The sequence below is a fragment of the Serinus canaria genome, chromosome 20 (assembly GCF_022539315.1).
Source record: "Serinus canaria isolate serCan28SL12 chromosome 20, serCan2020, whole genome shotgun sequence".
Classification (NCBI taxonomy): Eukaryota; Metazoa; Chordata; class Aves; order Passeriformes; family Fringillidae; genus Serinus; species Serinus canaria.
This window is the reverse complement of record NC_066333.1, coordinates 8,053,216-8,073,709: the sequence shown is the minus strand read 5'-3', so window position 1 is coordinate 8,073,709 and position 20,494 is coordinate 8,053,216. Positions and strand designations below refer to the sequence as shown.

Below are 20,494 nucleotides of genomic sequence, written 5' to 3'. Positions count from 1 at the left end.
CTGTTCACAGCAATGAAATTGCCTAAAGAGCTGGTTTATCTTCCCAAGGGGATACAGATGGATCACCTGCACTTTGCAATCCCTGTTCCCTTTGGCATGCTGTCCATGAGATAAAGGTAAGAGTTCAGTAACTTCAGCAGGGAACCCCACTTGCCTTATTTGAGCAGATGATTACATTTCTCTCACCCGTTTGGAATTCTCTCACCCATCTGGAATTTCCTATGCTAGGATTCAATAACTGGTAGCAGCAGGAGACAAGAGCTGAAAAACCACTTCTAAAGCATTTCTTTGAGTCTCAGTGCTGTCTGTGTGCTGGCAATTCCATCTTCATTTGGATCTGTGGAAGGATGCAGAGGAGCTGCCTTACAGCACTTTTAGCTGATCTGACCCAGTCCCATCCCGCGGTGACGTGTGCATTGAGGGTCTGCATTACAGACGTGCCGAGGTCACAGCTCATCCCACTTCCCACAACATTCTGTTCCACAGAACCATGGAAAATGCCAAGACAAATCAGACCCAGCTTCAGAGTAAGTCCAGCATCTTAGTCCCGTCCCTAGCTGCTAACATCTGTCTCAGAAAGTGGAGCAACCAGAGGCTCTTTAGGGTCTGTGCCCCTGGCCATCCTTCCTACTCTGACAAACTGAAATCAAGCCATCATCATGAAGTGGACTTAGAATCCAGTGCTGTAGGATGGTTTTATTGCTAACTGAGCTATTTTTAGTCTCTTCTTCCTTATCATCCTGCTTGTGTACTGCTGACACAGCCAGCAAATCTAGCAGTTTGTTTAGGGAAAGGATCTGCTGATGGAATACAGATCACAATCTTGACAAGTGTCTTCAGCAGTGATGTTTTAGCTGTACATGAGATTGTTAGATTAGTCATGATTTCCAGAATTGTTCTTGATTAACTAACTCTGACCTGGTAGTACAGGTCTAGAAATGTAAGGCTCAGCTAGAAACCTGCCTTAAAGTACTTTTGGAGGGTTCTGAATTGATCTGGTATTTCGCTGTGTTTTTAACACTGTCCTGGGATCTCTCTCCTGGCAAATGGTGTCAAGGAGAGAACTTATAAAGACTGAGTGGTGCTGTCACTGCACTTGACAAATATCCCTTTAAATCAAAAAATCTGATTAATGTGGTTGGTAATTCCTGGCACACAACCAGCAGTGTCCATACATTAAGGACAGTGAATCCTGCCTCCATGTCCAGCTCTGCTGCTGCTCCTCAGCTTTTGTCCAAAGCAGCACCACAGGCTCAGTTTGCCTTCACCTTTAGGGCTGTTTTCAGACTCCTGAGTATTTGTCTGTAGATTTCCCAAAACCAATTTGAACAATTAATGAAGACAGGCTGAATTTCCCCTGCCATGCAGACAGGTTCCATGCTGGGTGACCTCTCACAATTCCCTCCTGGCACAGTTTTCTACTCAAACTTGCCTCAGATTTCTCTCCTGAGAGATAAGGGGGAGTGGTGAGGTGCCAAGAGCCTTTCCCCTCTTCTGAGTTCTTAAAATGGATGCTAAAAAATTGGAACAGGTGCTTTTTACACTGGAATTTTATACCGCCTGGAAATCCCATGTGAAACATTCCTGGTGGATAACACCTTATTGTTTACTTGACCTTGGGCATTTCCTGCTACTTTACCCTTGAGTTTTGTTCTTTATGCTTCTGCAATCCCTAAGGGACTTGTTTCTCTGCTCCTCTGGTAAAACCAGCTTCCATGACAACTCCTGGGGGCTTTCCATTAATTTCTTTACACACACTCAAGCTTTTTTTATTCCCAAACTGCCTTCATGATGATCTAGTCCCAGCTCTCAGCAGTGTCTGCTCTCAAATTACTTCATCTGCACAAATAACTTCCGATCACAAGCCTTCACCCATTACATCAGAAGGGAGTGATGCCTAAAATTCCTGGTAAAGCAACAAGCTAGTACTAAAAAGAATCAGACCTCATGGAAAATGACACACATCAGGTGCAGAATAAATGGATAGCACAGTATGCACTAGCACTGGGGGAAAAAATTACCTAAAGGTTTTTTATAAGTGAGATGCTCATCAACTGGAAGCAAGGAGAGGAGGAGCATTGGTAGTTAACTACACAGTGCTGGAATTCTGCCTGACATTTTTTTTAAACACAAAATCAGGGGGCAGGAATCTCTTCATTCCTTCTTGGTTGCACTTCTTCCTTAACACTGCTGATGCCAAATGAAGTTTCAAAATTCCTGTGTTGTTATGAGAGTCTTCTTGATTATCACATTGCTCTCATCTCTCTTGAGGCTGTCTGTGCAGTCCCACCTTTCCCACGTGTTACCCAAGGTAGCTGTGAAGATGAGGCAGTGGATACATTGACTTCAGAACACACAGGATCCTTTTCTTGAAACAAAACCCTTCTGCACCAATATTTAGTATTCTCACCAGCACTGCTAATTCATTACTAGTAACTTCTTTTTGTGCTTGGCCCAGCTTGTCTAGGCTATCTTTTTGCCAAGAAAGGTTGGACTAGATGATCCTTGAGGTCACTCCCAAGCTGGAATTCTAGGATTCTATGATTCTTCATCATTTGCAGAATATATCCTTCAGCTGAACACATTTCATGCTAAACCTTTGGAGGAACTAACGCAAGCCTCTGACCCATGCAGCCTTAAGCCATCTTGTATTCAGCACATACCAGAAACACTTCTCAGAGGGCAAATTAGATTCACTGAAATTAGGTGTATTCTTAAGTGTTTTCCTGAAACAGGAACCTCTGGAGTTGTTTCTGTTACATTGCAGTTCAGTTCATAGCCAGGAACTCCTCTGCCAGTTCTCAGAAGTCAGAGAACCTGATACTATTTCATTAGAGATTTTTATTAGAATTTTTGCCTTCTTGAGTCAGACTTCCACAAAGAATAAAAACATTCTATAAGGCAGTCATAAGGAGGAATAAGTAATTTGCTGTTCCCAGAAGCTGGTGTTAGGCACAGCACCTCCTCGCTGCCTGTAACAGTAACAGGCAGAGGAATGTATGGGCGACTCAGTGTTTCAGAGAATCATTAAATATCCTGAGTTGGGAGCAGCCAACGGGGATCATTGGGTGCAACTCTGTGCTGAGCTTTTGCTGGGTTTTGTGACCAAGGGCTTTTAGATGGGCTCTTCTGCCAGGGGAACAAGAGGACCTGGGGCATACTGAGGTGTATCCTGCCCTGATGAAAGATTTTGCTCCTCTGACAAAAACAAGACTGATTTTTAATCGAGATATTGGCAGTTGCACATGAAACCCCCAGTAGTGACCCCCAGTAGGGCTTTGCCCTGCAGAGGCAGCAGTGGGGGCAAAGGCAGCTGTAGCCTCCTGGAAAGGACAAAAACCCAAACCAACCAATCCCACAGGTCAAGGATTAAGCTTTCCCAGGGCTGTATCCACATCCTCAACATGGTGGGAATTTTGACAGCTCATTTCCATGCCTTGAGAAGAGGCAGGATCATGGGATAGCCCAACCACAAGCTGTGAAAGACTGGTAAGTACCCTGTGAGTACATGTGGTGTGTCAAAGGGCAGGGGATCTCTGCAGACAAGAGGTGCTGAATCACAGGCAAGGCTGTTCCTACACAACACGTGAAACTGTGTGAAACGAGAACTTGGGGTTGATGTTCTCAGAGCTGATTTTTCCTTTCAGGTTCAGAGTCGTGAAGTGGGAAATGTACACTCCTATTCTTATCTCCCAAGTTTCCCAGCTAAAGGGCTCTCAGCTTCTGGGAAGATCAAAAGAAGTTCAATAAATCACCTGCCAAGCTGCAGTATCACAGAAGGAAGTGGAGAGAGAGAGGAATAGAAATCAGCAGTAAGGAATCTGTGTGATTTGACCAAAGCTGAGCAAGCACACTGGATCAAGTCCCCAAAGCCAATCTTACACTTACACCCAAGCCTTACACTTCCCTCTCAAAACCACCCTGAAATCCACATGCCTGAGGCTCAGCAGCACTGACCACCCAACACACATCCTTGCCGAGCTCGTGTCCTCACAGCAATAGCTGGGAAGTTGTCATTCCTTGTGTTTCCATAGGAAAATGATCAAGTCTCCCAGCTCCACTCCCATGTTACAGCTAAGTTACCATGCTGCTGGAGCTCCTTCATCTTCAGACCAAGCACAGGATCCTGGGGCACTGGGTGGCCCAGGGTGATGCTTGGGTGAGCAGTGACAAAAGGACACCACAACAGAGACCTCAGTTCTCCCCACACCCACATGGCACTGTGAGGTCTGGGATCCCCAGTACTGCTTAGTACTGAGACACAGCGGGTTTTCTGCCCTTTTTCCATAAACATTGTGTAATTATAATTGTTTTTCAAGTAAACAAAGAGTTGCTGAGGGAAGACTCCTGTTGACTCAGACAATAACATGTCAAAGGTTCATGGTTCTAAACAGGGGGCGTGTTGTGCATGGATATTGTAGTTGTAGCCATGGCTTTGTTACTGAGAAAACTATAAAGTTAAAGGGCACCTTTACTAATATATTCAAATTTTATTGAGCTAAGAGGAGGCAGTGCCCAGAACTGATCACTAGAGCCCAAGTACCTTGTGAGCAAGGTCAGGGGAACCAAACAATGTCTGACCAAATAGAATCACAGAGCATCCTGAGTTGGGAGGGACCCACAAAGTTCGAGTCCAACTCCCGGCCCCACACAGGACATACCAAAATCCCACCATGTGCCTGAGAGCATTGTCCAAATGGTCTTTGAGCTCTGGTTCAGGCTTTGGACTGTGAGCACTGCTCTAGGGAGCCAGTTCCAACCACCCTCTGGGAGAAAGATCTTTTCCTAAAATCCAGCCTAAACCTCCCTTGACACAGCTCCAGCCATTCCCTCAGGTCTTGTCACTGGTCACCAGAGAGCAAAGGCCAATGCTGCCCCTGTAAGTGACCCTTTAAACCTCCCAGGACAAAACCAAACTGTCCTATGAAGGGCAAGTGGTATCCCAACACTTGCTTGGAATTAAACTCTAGGAAGAAGTGAATACTCCAGCACTGTGCTGTGTACCTACCTCTGTACTACCACTGGGCTCTGTAACTACCACAAGAAACCAAGTCCAAGTTTCTGTTTAAAAAGACAATCTCATGTTAGTACTTCTTTAGCTGCCTTTTAAATGGTTGATTCAGCACTACAGATTGTACAAACAGTATTGTATTATTGTATGAATAATTGAATTTGCTCAGGGAGATGGTGATAGAAGGTATTGTCATCTGTTCCCAGCTTAGTCAGCAGCAGGTGGCAGTAATCTGAGTTTTTGGAAGGTGATTACTCCAAAGACATCCCAACACCTTTGGAATGTGGAACCTGGGAAGATCATCCCATTTCACAGAATCACAGAACAGTTTGAGCTGGAAGGGACTGTTAGGTTAGGTCTGAACAGTAACTTCTATTTGAGTTGGACTCGATCGCAGGTTTGTGAAGCCCACAATGTCAGCTGTTCATCTTCAATCTGTTTTTAGATCTATTTTAAACCTATTAATTACATATAAACCCCCACCCAGGGGCTGCTTTACCAGCATTGATGTCACCTGCCTAGGACATTTCAACTTTCTCTTCAGAAGACTCCAGACCATCTCCCATTCACACTCTCCTCCTAAAAACAGGCAGCTACTGAATTTTCACCCCAGGATCACCCTCCCCACCCTCCCAGGCCACAATTTCCATGGTTCCCATTTCCACTGCTGGTTTCCAGCTGTCCCAGAGGAGTTTGGTGCCATAACCTTGGGTTTCACAAGATTTTTTTCACCACCAGCAGAGTCAGGGACTGGATCCTGAGTCTGGGAACAGATCCTGAATCAGGGGCTGGATCATGAATCAGAGGCAGGATCCTGAGTCAGGGACTGGATCCTGGGTCAGGGAGAGGATCATAAATATGGACTTAACCAGAGTTCCAACTCTGCCATTTTACAAGGCGGACAAAAAGGCCCTTTGGGGACCAACACAGGCAGCTGGATAGTGAGGTGAGGGTGGGGAGTGACCCCCCAGCCTGTCCTACACCCCGAGGCCAGACATGGCTCCAAACTGGTGACCCTCCAGCAACACTTCTAGGGTCATCAGGCCACCAAAATGTGTTTGAGCTTCTTTAATAGGACTATATTGACAAACCAAACTGTTTCCTTTTATCAATGTTTTTCATGGAGGTTTTCCTTGGAAGGATTTATCAGTCAGATTCTAGTTTTGCTCAGTGTGAGGCAAAAATTCTCTTTCCATTAAAAAATACATGGTATGTGCTCAGCAGGCAGAATTTCACCCAGCTATGGATGCAGATCCATGGTATGAGCCCTACTCAGCCCAAGAGCACCTGACCCATCTCCTCATCTGGCCAAAGTGACACCAACGTCATGGGGCTCCCTGGTCCTCACCCCTCAGTTCCCTGGCCCCATCTGGGACAGGTCACCTGCTCTGCCTTCTCTTGCTTGCTTTTGGAGACTTCCCACTCTTAGGAAGCTCCTTGAACACAGAAAGAAATAAAAATTATAAATTGAGGAGGGGTAGAAATGAGGGTAGGGATCAGGTGAGACCCTGTGAGAAAAGATGTCCTGACATCCCCATTCTCTGCCCCACAGGCTGGGCTGCCCTGCATATCTTAGCCCTCTCTGCTCCTGCTCTAGGATAGGATTGACTTCCTCAGGCTCCCCTCCTGGCCCTGACACCAGGAAATTTGGTCCCACTGTTGGGTGACTGCTGTGAGGGATGTGTCCCAGCAGGGACAGCATGGACACATCACACAGATTTACAGCCAGAAAGGAAAATGTTACCATCAAGAGGAAAATAGAAGTGTGCTTCAAAATAAGATAAAATCGGCACCTCTGGAATAGTGATGGGAGAATGGAAACAAGTTTGGTGTCCATTAACACTCTCTGAGTCCTCTCCCACAGAGCCTGGAGGGCTCAGCCCATTGTCAGCTGCTGAGCAGCACGGGAGGCTGGCAAAATCTGCAGGCAGAAGATTGAATTTACCTGCCTTGTGCATGAAAAGGTGGCAGCCTCAGGCAAGAGGGCTGCAGGCTGTTTCAACAAGATGAATTGTTCATTTGCCCTGGTTTCATCCCCTCACAGCTCTCTGCACACCTCAGAAATTCCCCCGCTTTGTTTCCTCTGTCAATCCTGGCTCTCCACCCTTGGAGCCAGCTGTGTATGACCTCACTAGAAAAACTCCCTCTGACTCCTTCCATTCACATTAGTAATTCCCTGACTCCATTACAAGCTTTGCAAGTGGGCCAGAACCTGCAGTGCTCTCCTGGGCTGAGGAGAGACGTGTCCCAACTGCTCCTGCACCGAGCAGGTTGGGAGCATGTCAGCTCCTGCTGCCAGTGCTCCAGGGTTTGAGGCATCACCACCACCAGCCTGAGTCACTGCCACACCTGGCTGTGGTAACAGGTGGTCAAGGAGCCCATGGCACTGACCTAACCCACCTCAGCACTTTAAACCAACCAGTGGTTTTGTGGGATTTTATCTGGGTTTAAGCATTTATCGCCAGGGGGAAGCCTGATATTGAGAGCAGTGTGGGCTTGGCTTTTTATGTAGTGCTTGTAGCATTTGGAAAATTATCTTCTGAGTACCAAATATCTGAGTCATCCTGGGATAGCACTGCATCTACTTTTAGATGTTACTATGTGCTCTCCTCTGCCACAGTTTATGAGGAAAGTCTTTTAAACCATCAGGAAAAAGCTCATGCTGCCAACTCTTCCTCTTCTCTCTCTGGGCTTTGGAAACTTCAGGGGAAACCAAAAGGGATTTTCATCCTCTTAATGTTAATTATCTAAAAAGGTGAAATATCTTGTGATGAAGCCACAGGTGGTTTGAGAGGGCTCTCTGTGTGCTGCCCATCCTGGCTTTTCCAGCAAAGCCCAGTTCCTGGAAGCCCAGCAAGACTCACGTGCCAGGGTGTTTGGCCACGCTTATAAAGGTTAACATTTATCAGAAAGATCTTCCTCAGTCACCCTGCCTACGAGCCCACGTGAGAAGAAAATTCCCTGTGCAGAAATTCCAGCTAACTTGGCAATGAGGGAAACCGGGAGGAGAGGTTCCAAATCCCCTGAACAGAACATGATAACAATGCGTGGGTGTTCAGGAGATACCCTGGCAGAGCAAGTCAGGCTCGTGGCACCAAGCTGGGGAGCTGCTGGTGGCACAGGGCATCATCCCCTGCCAGCTCCTCAGTGCTGCAGTGGCTGGTGGCATTGGAAGCCTGGCAGTGAGTGCAGAGCTCTCTCACACAGGCTGGGCCATCTTGTTATTTAAACTCCCTCTCCTACTTCACTGAGCTGAGCTCTGTGGTCCCCACTGCAACCTGCCAAGGCACGAGGGTGCCAGACATGGTGCCCTAAGGAGGGTTGGCCATGGTAGACCCTCATTCAGTGTGAGAGGCAGTTCCTGCACTAACAGCTCTCCATTCCTGTTCCCCTTCAGAGCAAGGACTCCAAATGCTTTGTGCTGAGTCAGGATAACTGCAATGCAGCAGGATGGCAATCCTTCAAGGAGCTGCAGCCAATGCAAGAGGCTCCGGCTGCTCCAGCCTTCAACCCATCAGCACTGGCTGTCCTGCCTTGCAGTCTGCCTTGGAGCAAAGTGCTGCAGCTGAGCTTCAGTTCTCCCCATGCTCTCATGGAAACCCTCCTCGTGTCCTGCCCCAGTTGCTCTCAGACCCTGCAGGGGCACTTGGCTCCTGCCAAGGGACTTGGAGAAAGCAATTCTCAGAGACTGAGCTGCATCCCACTGGGATAAAGCAGCTTGGGAGGGCAGAGATCAGACATGGTAAAAACTGAGCACTGGAAAGGGGAGTTCTGGTCCCCTGTGAAGCTCCTTAGCAGGATTTCAAGGCCGGGCTTGATGAAGTTTAAAGGATATTGCCAGGACTGAGGGGATTCCCAGGGTCAGCCCAGGCTCAATGCAGAGGGGAGAGTGCTCCCCTCAGCTGCTTTTCAGCCGTTTGCTTCTCTTCTTCCCTGGCTGAACTGACCCAGGACAATGCCAGGGTCACTGAGCTGCTTCATCCTCAGAGCCCAAAACTGGGGTGAGACATTGCAAGTCTGGGATCCCAGTTGAAGCCTGTGGTGCCAGGCAGGTGTGAGCAGACATCCAGGGACTCCCAAACTCTGGAGCAGTGAAGAAGCAAACACTGCCCCTTGAGATCACCCCCTGTCATCCAGACTGCCATGGATTAACTTGTCACTGCAGCAAGAAGAGCCTGGCATGTGTCTGTGGGCAGTGAGGGGAGGGTAAAATTCCCTTCTTCCCCCTGGAGCTTCCTTGCACAGAGGAAGTGTGGGGGCACTTTCAGGTTGCACTCACTTTAGAGAGCTTTAAACAGCTCCAAGCTGGGGGAAAATACCATCTTCTGAACCACAAATTATTCCTGGCATCTGCTCCACTAAAAAAGAGCTATAAAAAGTCAAACTCATTCACAGCGTAAAATGTAGCTCTGCGTCATCATTGCTACAGACTGGAAAATGCCAGAGGGGATCAGTCTTGTTGACTTCCCTAAGCAACATCTGTTTAAACAAAAACTCCTGCAGTCAGCAGAACTGTTCCAAGCCCAGCTCACTGAGCACACAGCCAGGTTTGGGGACAGAGCTGGGGCTCAGGAGGACACAGTTGGGCTGACCCAAGAGACATGAATGTCACCCTGGCCACAAATCCCAGTGCACACTGTCTGCATCCCGCTGGCACACAGCCTCACCGAGGCTCAGGGCGCAGGGGTTGGCTGGGGCTGTGTGATCACAGAATCCCAGAATGGTTTGGGTTGGAAGGGATCTTCAGGATCATCTTGTTCCAATGCCCTGCCATGAGCAGAGATGCCAACATGTGGGAAAAACAGACAAGGGTAAGCAGGGTCAGATATGATGGTCTGGGTCTTCCAGCACCACCTCCAAGTGAGATTAGGAAAGGACTAGGGTGACAGAGAGGTGTACAATAAAATAACTTCTTTGGTTTCTTTCTATAGAAAACATCTTTCACACATGGTATAAAAACAGTTAGTTAAGAAATAAATTTCAAATGAGCTGTACCAGTGAGTTTGGGGCATCTTCCCCCTTTCTGCGCCTCAGCAGCAAACTCTCTTCTCAAACAAAAGCATGACAAAAATCGCAAGCAAATCCTCCATGGGAAATACTGTAAAATGACTAAAACCCCAACAAGCCCAAACTTATACAGGTTAAAATAAAGCCAAACATTTTTCTATAATGGGAACCATGTTCTTCCCCAGAAATAATGACCCTGGATGCAGGTTTTTCTTTTGATAAAATATTGACACTTGCTGAGGGCTGGAAAATCTGTGTCCAACACCTGGTGAGCTCCCAGGAGCTGCCCCAGCAGCTGGCAAGGGGTTTCTGCTGCTCACATATTCTATCCCATCCCATCCCATCCCATCCCATCCCATCCCATCCCATCCCATCCCATCCCATCCCATCCCATCCCATCCCATCCCATCCCATCCCATCCCATCCCATCCCATCCCATCCCATCCCATCCCGTCAGCAGTGACACAGCTGCTATAGCATGATGCCACTCCATCACTCATCTCTCATGCTGCTTTTCAAGTTATGTTTGGAAAGATGAATAAATTAATGGAGCCTCAGAAGATAAAAACCAAAACAAAGAGCACCCAAAAAGTCACAAGTCCAGTTTGTGCTCTCAGGGCAGCTGGAAGCGCTCGCGGACTTTCTCCTCAATGGAGTGGAGCTTGACCATGCGCAGCGCATCCAGCAGCTCCTTGGTGACTTCAGAGTCCTCCTCCTTCTTGTGGGTGAGGAAAGCCCGGAATTTCTCCTGGATGGCTGCCCTGGTCCATGCTGCCTGCTTCTTTGGTGAGTGCTCCAGGATCTGCTGCAGGCGCTTCAGCTTCTTGACGGGGATGTTCTGGTACACCACAAAGTCTATCATGGCCTGATCGCAGTCGTCATCTGCAGCTGGTGGGGGAAAACAGCCGGGGGTTAAAGGGACATGGGACAGCAGGGCACAGCCCTGCCAAGGCTCTCTGTGGGACATCACCACCCCACAGGGCTGGTGAGTGCCCCAGGCCTGGAAGCGTTCAAGGCCAGGTTGGATGGGCATTGGAACAACCTGCTCTAGTGATTGCACTCTACACAGGGCAGTTGGAAAACAAGGTGTAGAAGTTCTGTAGAAAGTCAATGTACCTATTCCATGCTCCTCCCCATCAGGGAATAGAAGAAAAGCCCAGACAAATCTGATGCAATTGCCGTAAGTACTTACGCATTCTTATCCCTGAAAGTTTCAGTTTCCCCACACACATTTGTAAACCTTGTAACAGATTTGCAACAGGACCAGCCCTAAGCACAGCCCCAGTCAGGGCGCTGGGATGGGACAGATCCAGCCCCGGCTGGTGGAAGCTCCTGGAGTGCAGCCAGCATCAGGAATGAAAACAGAAAGAATTTTCAAGAGGTCAAGGGCAAAGGATTACTCAATCAGGGAGAGATTAGCCCAGTTTCATGCCATTGCAGACTGGGAACAGTTTCACTGATTATAGTGGGGTGGGGTGAGCTCCACTGCTCTGGCTCTGCCTCTCCGGCAGGCTCAGCTTGATGATGAGCAGATCCCTGTGTGCCTCCTGAGAGGAATCATAACAAACTGGAGTTAAAAAAAACCTTCAGCTCCCATTGCTGGGGCCTCCTCCCTCTATAAATATCTGCAAAGGGCTGGTCTGGCTGCGGGGGCCGGTGCCTGACGCACGTGCTGCTGACACTGCTCTGACCTGGCCATCCCCCACCCCGGGACTGCATCCCACTGGTGACGGAGCTTTCCAGTCTCTGTGTCAGGATCACTCTCCTGGCAGGGAGCTCATGGTGTGAGTCAGGCTTTGTGAGGAGAAATCTCGGTGCTGCTGGTGCCAGGAGAGTGTGGAAAAGTGAGAGGTGCCCAGGGGGGAAGCCTCCACATTCCTTCACCACAGAGGAAAATCTTTTAGAGCCATGGGATGTCCTGAGTTGGAAGGGACCCATAAGGTTCACTGAGTCCAAGTCCTGGCTCTGCACAGACCACCCAAAAGCCCCACAACAAGCCTGACAGCTCTGGCCATGACCACTTCCCTGGGGAGCCTGTTCCAGCGCCTGACCACCCTGTGGGTGAGTTTCATTAAAGCTTTTCTACCAAGCTTCATCCTGGTGAAAGAATGACATTTTTTCACTCCAGAACAGCCTCCCCTGGAGGTGATGACGTCTCCATTGCTTTTCAGACATTCAGGACATGGCACTGGATAATGTTCACAGGCTCACTTTCCCATTAAAGGTTGGACAAGATAAATTTTCCAAGTCCCTCCCACCTGAGCTCTTCTTTGACTTTATGACTGACACCACATCTCCACTTCGACACCTGATGGGTCAAAATCCACCCCACATTAGCTCCAATGAACCTTGGGCTCTGCTCCACTCAACCTGCACCAGACCAGGCTGCCATAAAACTTCCAGAAAACAGGTGCAGCCAGGAAAAGGGAGTGCAGGAGCTGTGCCAAGCTGGGTGCCTCAGCTGCCAAAATCCCCTGTCCCAGCACTCCCAGTTGTCCCTGGTAAGATCCAGCAGGATTTCACTGTCAGCTCTTTGTTCTCACTGTGCAGTGACTGTTGCTTAAGCCCAGCACCCTGTCCTTGCTCTATGGGACTGACACTGGAAGGAGGTGAAGGGAGACAGATTATTTAATCCATAATTATTAGTAACACTCCATGCTTTTACAAGCCATTTCACCTCATTTGCATCTAAGTAGGAGAAAGTCATGAGTCAGTTTGCTCTCACCCTGGCAGCATCTGTCCTGGCACGCTGTGCCCGTGGCTCACCTGCTCCCTGTGTGCTGTTGCCTCTCCCAGGTCTGCAGGACATGCAGAGGGTGTCATGGTACTTGTTGCCCTGCACGTTGGTCACCTTCCCCTGCTGCTCACAGTCCTGGTGTGGCTGGCATGGGTCAGTGCTGGAGTTGGAGGAGAAGAAGCCGTGGGGGCAGTCATGGCACTGGGTGTCCTCAAAGGGGGTACCTGTGCATGGGGACACAACGGGACTGTCAGGTGACAAGCTGGCACAGGAGCAGAGGCAGCAGCTGGGGATGATGCCAGACGCCATTGGAGCATGAAGGTGAAGTTTTGGAAACGACCACTGCCACCATCTCCCCAGGAAAAGGCCACCTCCCAGGCAGGAGCCAGCAGCCAGGCTGGTGGCTGAGCTGCCAGACCAGTCCCTCGGTTCCCAGAGCCCTTCTTCCCAGAGCCGGAGGCTCCCTCCCAAGTGAAAGTGAAACTCTCTGTGGAGGTGAAAGTTGAGCTGTCCTTGGCCGCGCTGTCACTGCTGCCCTGGCTCCGGGCCAGCGCTTCCCTTGTGTCGCAGGGCTGATGCCACACGGGCAGGATTGCACCGAGCAGCATTCCCTCTCCCTGGCAGCAGAGGGAAGGGCTCTGGGGCAGGAGATTTCCCACCCTTTTCACCTCCTCTTCACGAATCAAGTTACAAGCAGTTTCTATGCTGTTGCCTCCCCTTTAGGCTTTCCCAGAAGTCTGATCTTTCAGGTCCCTCCCAACCCAGACCATTCATAAGGCCCATCCATTACCCCCAACATCTGAGCCACTATTTACAACTGGGAAATCCCAAAGTTGGTTTGCCCTGGGGGTTTGCACAAGGATCAAAGCTCTCATCCAGTGGGAGAAGGTGTGCACCCCAGTGCACACCTTCTCCACCCAGACACCAGCACTGGCAGGTCCAGGGCTCTGCCCACCACACTGAACACTCAGCCCTTGCTGTGGTGTTCAGGTGGCTGGGCTGGGGGGAAATCCTCCCCACACAAGAAGCCATTTGCAAAAAATAAATAATAATACCAAAAAACCAGCTTCTTCTCAAATACCCAGCTTGCTTGCATGGCTCCTCAGTCCTAAAGCCAACCCTCAAGACAAATTCCATGTTTAATTTCAAAGTGCTTCCCTGTAATGCCTGGATATCTTCATCCCCCTTTTCAGTGTTACTGCATTTTGCCATGTCCTATAGAAAATTAAACCCTAAATCTCAATTATAAACATCAGCTGAAGACAACAGATATTTTCCCTGTGGCTGGTGAGCCTGGAGCTCTTCCATGCCACACATGGAAGGACTTCAAAAGACTCCATACTTCAAAAGCCTCTCAAAGTGAGAAGCAAGATGCTGCTGGGTTTGCTGTTGCTGCTCACACTGGTTTGCCATTCCCTGCTGGGGTATCCAGGCAGAGCCTGGTCCTCACTGGTGAGTTTACACACATTTGGAGCAATTAAAGGACCAGAGAAAACTGTTCAAGAGAAACTCTAGGAGAATAAGTCCCCTAAAATATCTTGGTACTTAGATCACACAAGGAGATGAGTCTCAGACTCAGGAGTCAAAACAAAGCTGGTTTTGTGGATTTGGAATCTGGCTGTGTGTCCACTATGTATTTTCAACACAGCCTCTCCAAGGTGCTCAATGAAAAACCACAACACTGGCCCCAGAGCTACACACATTCCTCAGCCCTGCCCTTACATCATCAGCTGCCTTCTTCAGCCCAGATAATCATCATTCCCAGCTCCCGGGCTGCCTGTGCCAGGAGAAGGGAGCTGATGAATGGTTAGGAGCAGCTTGGACCTTCCCACCTGCCTGTGGCACAGGGCCAGTGGCTGCTCCGGGGATGGCCAAGTCACAGCTCTGCCTGCTGTGGCAGGTGAGGCAGGTAGCTGGGATTGACACACCCCATCAAAGTGTGCTGCTGGGGATTTCAAAAGCTTTCAAATTGATAGCTGTGGAAAAACCCAACCGAATTCCTCCTTGGAAAAGAGGCAGGAGCACACTGGCAGGGAGGGCACAGTGCCAGCACCAGCGCTAAAAGGGAATCGGTCAGGCTATGGGCAAGCATTGGCTGCTGCATTTGGCTGCTGTATTTTTCCTTGATTTTTATCGCCCGCGGAGATTTTGGGGCGTGGCGAGAGCCGTGGGAGGATGTGCAGTGCCCGAATTACTTACCCGGCTTCAGAGCCCCGGCGCCCGGCGGGCACTCGGAGTGCCGGATGCACAGCTCCATGTTCGAGTAGTAGCCCTGCTGGCACTGGCAGACGCGGTTGTGCGTGGCGTTGCAGTGCTGCACCTCCACCTGCTTCTCCCCGCAGATGACGTTGCAGTAGCGGCACTTCTCCAGGTAGTTCCAGTACTGAGTGTAGTGCAAATCCGGGCAGGGCTCGCACTGCGTGGCTCTGTCCCTGGAGCAGTGCCGTGCCACGAAGGTCCCCGGCGGGCACTGCTGGCATGTGATCCTCTCTCTTGTCACAGCATCCTTCCACTGGTACGTGGGCTGGGCGTCGCAGGCGAGCTTAGCCAGCAAAAGGAGGAGAGGGGGGAACATCCACTACGGCAAAGACAGCGCAAAGAGCCCTGAGCTCATCCTCGGGCAGAGGCTGGAGCAACAAACGCGGCTGCTGCTGTTACAGAACTTGTTATTGTTGTAGAGACAAGAAATCGTTCTCCCACCCCATGCTGTTCCCAGCCCAAGCACCAGCTACTGCCCTCCTTTGCCATGCCAGGTGAGAGAGCATCCTTCCCAAACCCACTTGTGATGCATTTAGAGCCCAATTTCCCTCACTCGGAACTTGGAGCAGCTCCAGCCCATTCCCCTCTTTCCCCCCAGTCAGTTCCCCACCATTGCAGTAAGAGACACATTTGCAAACCAAGAAGCAGAAGGGATGTTTTCCAGACTAGCAGATCCAAAACATGCTCCCTAGGACCTTTAACACTTTTTGGAAACCCAGATGCTCAGGATAGGACTGAATCCCAGAGCTTGTTGATCCTCCCTTTCCAAGCCCACGTGCCCAGCCTGACAAGCAGAAGATCCCTTACCTTGGGTGGATGCCTCAAACTCGGCACGTGGCAGGATGGCATCGCACCGAGGGCTTCCGAGCGCCGGGATCAGAAACCTGGGGGGACAGAGCGGGTCCTCAGAGGCCGGTGCTGCCTGCGCCGGGGCTCCCCTCTGCAGCAGCAGCCTCAACCCGACCGGCCGGCTTAAAAACAGAGGGAGATGGGGAAGGGCTGTTGGGAAAGACTGGGTTTCCTCGCCTGCTTTCTTCCGAGTCAGCCCTTCCTCCGAGGGAGATGCCGGCTCTCCCCAGCGCAGGGACGGAGCAGAGCCTTATAGCGGCTGCGGGTGAGAGGCTCTGGGCACCCCCGCACCCAGGCAGAGCCAGACACGTGGAATCGCCCGGGGGAGGGAAACCACCGCCAGCCCACCGCAGCCGAGAGGGAGCAGGAGCAGGTGGGGAAGCAGCCAAGGTCTCCCTTTCCTCCCCTTCCTCCCTATCCCATTCCTCAGCACCGGCTCCACTCACCGCAACTCCGCCTGGCGCCTCCGCTCCGCTCCTCTCCCCGCGGCCGGCCGTGCCTTTATAGACCGGCCCGAGGGAAAGACCCCTCTTGGGCAAGGGGAGGTGACATCGCCGCTCCATCCCGGCTCCCCCCCCCGACTCCATCCCGGCCCCGAGCCCTTCCCGGTGCCCCGCCGCGGCAGCCCCGGCTCCGCCTTCGCGTCCCGGCGCCCTCCCTCTCCCGAGCGCCTCTTTCGCTCTCGTTTCTGCACTTGCCTCTAAAGTGAAGCTTTCAGAGCAATGAAGTTCGTTTACCTGTGTGGAGGAAGGAGGCGAGTGGCATTCGCACAGTTTTTCAAAGCTAAGTTTTACAGGGGGTTGGTGAGGAATGGTTTTCTGGCAAGGGGAAAGGCAGGGAAATTCCCATGCGAACGTTCTGTTCCCCGGCTGGAAGCGCCGAAGAACTTCCCAGTAACAGCAGCTGCCTCTCGCTGGGAGTTTGCCCCGTCAAAGGCAGCACGGAGGGGCCGGTTCTGGCTGTGGCTGCGGGCAGGGAAACCGGAGCTGTGGGAAGCATCGCCCCGGCTCTGCCCAGGGGCTCCGCGACCAGACCCCATCCCACTCGTCCCCCGAGGGCACTGACCCTGCCAAACCAGCCCCGGTCGTCAATGATTGGGCACTGGCATTCCTAAAGCTGGCTCCGAGCTTCAACCTTCTCCTTTCAGGAGCACCGAGGACGACACCACCTCCAGCTATAACTCTAAACACGGGTACCTTTTGTGGCACAGCATCCGGCAGCTAAGGAGGTCAGCCCTTAAATCCCTTACAGGTGACAGTGCCCTAAGTCTTGGGCCCCAAGGATTCAAATGAAAACTGAATTCAGCCTTGCAGGTACAGCCTCGGCAGACCATGTGTTCCAGTGCCTGCTTCAAGACACGGGACTCCTGCCCTTTGCCCTGCTCTGTCTCATCACATTCCCTCTGAACAGTCAAAATCAGATGCTCAAAAAGCAAATGCAAGTCTCTGCAAGGGTGAGGGAACCACAGTGAGGACCTGAAAGGATGTGGAGGTTTTCTCCTCAGGAGTCAGCAGCCAGCTCCTCTTGCAGAGAATTAACAATTCTGCATCTGCCTTCTGCCTCTCTCATCCAGCTCTCAGCCGCTGGGGCTGCGGATGGAGAATCTCATGGACTTTATTCCGAACACAAAGTTCAGACCTACAACAGCTAAACACACCATTCACCAAGAAAATCAAACCCAGTTCTCCACTACCCAGAAAGAGAAGGAAACCTCAATGGTCAAAAAGAATACAAAGCTCCTTCCAGTAAGGTCAGTTTCTACCCACCTCGGTTAAAGAATATCCTCTGACTCCCGCAGGAGCCAAGGGGCGTCAGTACTACAGTCCAGCAGCAGGCTCTGGGCTGTGTTTATCTGCACTTTACACAGAACAGGCGATGAGCTGATCTACACAGGCCACTCTAAAGTGGTTTTGTTTTTATTTTATTGCTTGTTTATCTCGATCCCCTGTAGCTGTCCAAAGTAATCCTAAAGATTTCTAACTCATTTTGACATAATCCCTGAGCCAAGGACTGCCGGGGTTTCGCTTTGTCAGTGTGCATCAACTCAGTAATTAATCAGCTAATCTCCCAGCCCTGCCCCGGCACTGAGGCACAGCCTCTTGATGCTTTTTTGGGTGAAACTCACCACTAGACTAGATCCAATAGAAAGCCCTGCTCTGGGCTCACCCAGCTGGGGAGTTTCACTGGAATCCCTCTGCCTGAGGCTTGACCACCCAGGAGCCGCAGAGCGTTTCCTCCTCCACAGGCAGAAGCACAGTTTCAGTTTTCTGTCCCTGGATTTCACATGGAACCCACCAGGTGTATGAAACAGTAGCAGGTGGTTACATCCTGAATGGCACCTGCTGGCAGTCCCTGTGTCCCAGCCATGACCCTGCTGGGATGGACACAATGCACTGGGAAACTCCTCGCTCCTCGCTGCACTGTGATCCCTCATCAACATTTATTTTAGTTGTGAATTTGATAACAACAAAAATGTGTCAGATGGATGCTCCTAGAGAGCAAAACACCACATTAATGGGACAGAAAGGCCTTCCCCAGACAACTTCCTCAGACTCCAACAGTCTGGTGGAACAATGACCTTTGATTAATCTTCTGTCTGTTTTTCTGTTGGTCCAACAAACCTCCCAGAATGGGTTTAAGGGTCACTGCCTGACAACCAGAAAGCAGCAACACAACTCACTATTGACTCTGACCAGTGGAGGTGGCATAGAAATGGAATTCAGCATCCTATTGCCGTGGCTCTGCCTTCACTTCTCCATACAGGGCACAGTTTCACACTCCAGGGTGTGCAGCAGCACCACCTTCTGAAACTACTCTTGCAAAATAAATTTTCCTATTACATTCACAGAAAATTCTGTTGAGCAAAGAAATCCCTTGCTGCCCATAAGGAACCACTTTGGCAGCCAGAGACAGGGCTCATCTCTTTCCTGATGAAACATTTTGCTTTGCTGATTTTGATCTCTTTTGTGAGTCCTTTCAGTTTTTGGGGGGGAGAAAAAAACCAGCAGGAAAGGTTTGTTCAATGACACACTACAACGTTCCAGGTCTAGTCATAGCACTGCAAGGCAAGGACAATCAAAAAATTACTATCTACTTCCTTCATGATCTGTAAGCCATGTGTCATTTGCTTCTGAAAGTCAGCAAGGAGTGACTGGGATAGGTTTTTGTCCCCCCATCATGAAATGATTTGCATAAATTCCTCTAAGCACCTAAAACAACACAGATTTTTTCTGAAAGTTTTCTCACTTTCTGTTCTTTATCATTAATTAACTGCCCCTGTCTTTCCTTCCTGTAAATTAAACAAGTTTCCAGATGACAGAAAAGTCCTGATTGCTGGAGACCCTCTTCAAGGTCTCATGAAGTCACAGCAGGGTTTGGGTTGAGAGGGACCCAAAGGTCCTCCAGTTCTCCCATGTCCAGGACATCTTTCTGTCCTGCCCCAGCCACCAAGAGCAGGGATTGATTCCCAGATCCACTGCAGTGCAATTCCCAGTGCACCAGAAACCAGCACCAAACCCAAACCCACCCCAAACCAAAGCCATGTGCACTGGGACACTGGTGGGACACTGGTGGGACACTGGTGTGACACTGGTGTGTTTCAGAGCTTGTCTGGGTGGGTTCAGCTGGTGAAGGGCAGTGACTGTAAACCTCTTCAGCAAGGAAAGCCCTCTGCTGAAGAGAAGGAGCTGCCTGGAAAAAGGGATGGAATGTCCTGGGTGAGGGGAGAGAAAATCCCTCAGCAAGTTTTCCCCTCTGTGTAAGAAAGACAAGGAGCTACTGGAGAGGATCCAGCAGGGGCTGCAGAGGTGATGAAGGGCTGGAGCCTCTCTGATGAGGAGACACAGCTGAGCCTGGTTAGTCTGGAGGAGGCTCAGAGGGGATCTCATCAATGCATATAAATATTTCCAAGGGGTGCCAGACTCTTTATGGTGCTCAGCAACAGGACAAGGAGAAACAGCCATAAAATTAAAGTCAAGAATTTTCACCTCAACATGGATAAGAGCTTTCCATGGAGGTGGCAGAGCACTGGAAAAGCTGCCCAGGGAGAGTGTGGAGTTTTCTTCTCTGGACATTCCAGACCTACCTGGATGCAATCCCTTGTCCCCTGCTCCAGGTGACCCTTCCTTGGCAGGGGGGGTTGGACTGGGTGATATCCAGATCCCTTCCAACCCCAACCATTCAGCAAATCTCTTGAAGGCTCTGAGATATTCTTAGCATTGGTCCTCTGCCCTGTCTCAGAACAGAGCATCCCCAGGTTGGAACAATCTTCAGACCAAAACAACTGCAGGAAAAGGCACAGCTTTAAAACTACTTCAGCTGAGGGGGAAAAGCAGCATCATAATATTTGTCCCTGCCAAGCCCTTTCCAAGCGTGTGGGGTGATTCAACCCCACAAGACTTCTCAAGTAATTCCTTCTGTCTTGCTGGGTCTGGCAGCATTTTTGCAGCCCACGGCAGATGATTCCCACCCGGCCCGAGCTGTGGTCACCGCCCCCAGCACGCTCCTGGCCGTGCTGTGGCTTCCCTCCAGTGGCACAAGCAGTCAGCTGCAGCTTCCTGGGAGAGACCTTCCCAGGAGACCAGGCACGGAGCTACCCCCCAAAACATGACATTTTACTGCTCACTGCCCCC

At 50.4% G+C, this 20,494-nt stretch overlaps 1 protein-coding gene across 7 annotated transcripts; it reads right to left on the bottom strand.

Moving 5' to 3' along the window:
- Positions 1-10,527: 10,527 nt before the first annotated feature.
- TNFRSF6B (TNF receptor superfamily member 6b) lies at positions 10,528-20,167 on the bottom strand. Of its 7 annotated transcripts, none has more exons than XM_018917316.3 (5): positions 19,948-20,167; positions 15,822-15,898; positions 14,955-15,333; positions 12,785-12,979; positions 10,528-10,906 (listed from the first exon to the last, which is right to left on the bottom strand). In XM_018917316.3, the coding sequence occupies exons 2-5, from the start codon at positions 15,861-15,863 to the stop codon at positions 10,632-10,634; spliced, it is 891 nt and encodes a 296-aa protein (XP_018772861.1). In that variant the 5' UTR covers positions 15,864-15,898; positions 19,948-20,167; the 3' UTR covers positions 10,528-10,631. The 7 variants fall into 7 exon arrangements, with proteins under 7 accessions (XP_018772861.1, XP_050838108.1, XP_018772859.1 ...); XM_050982151.1 differs by lacking the exon at positions 19,948-20,167 and adding an exon at positions 17,630-17,922; XM_018917314.3 differs by lacking the exon at positions 19,948-20,167 and adding an exon at positions 16,601-17,073.
- Between the last annotated feature and the right edge of the window lie 327 nt (positions 20,168-20,494).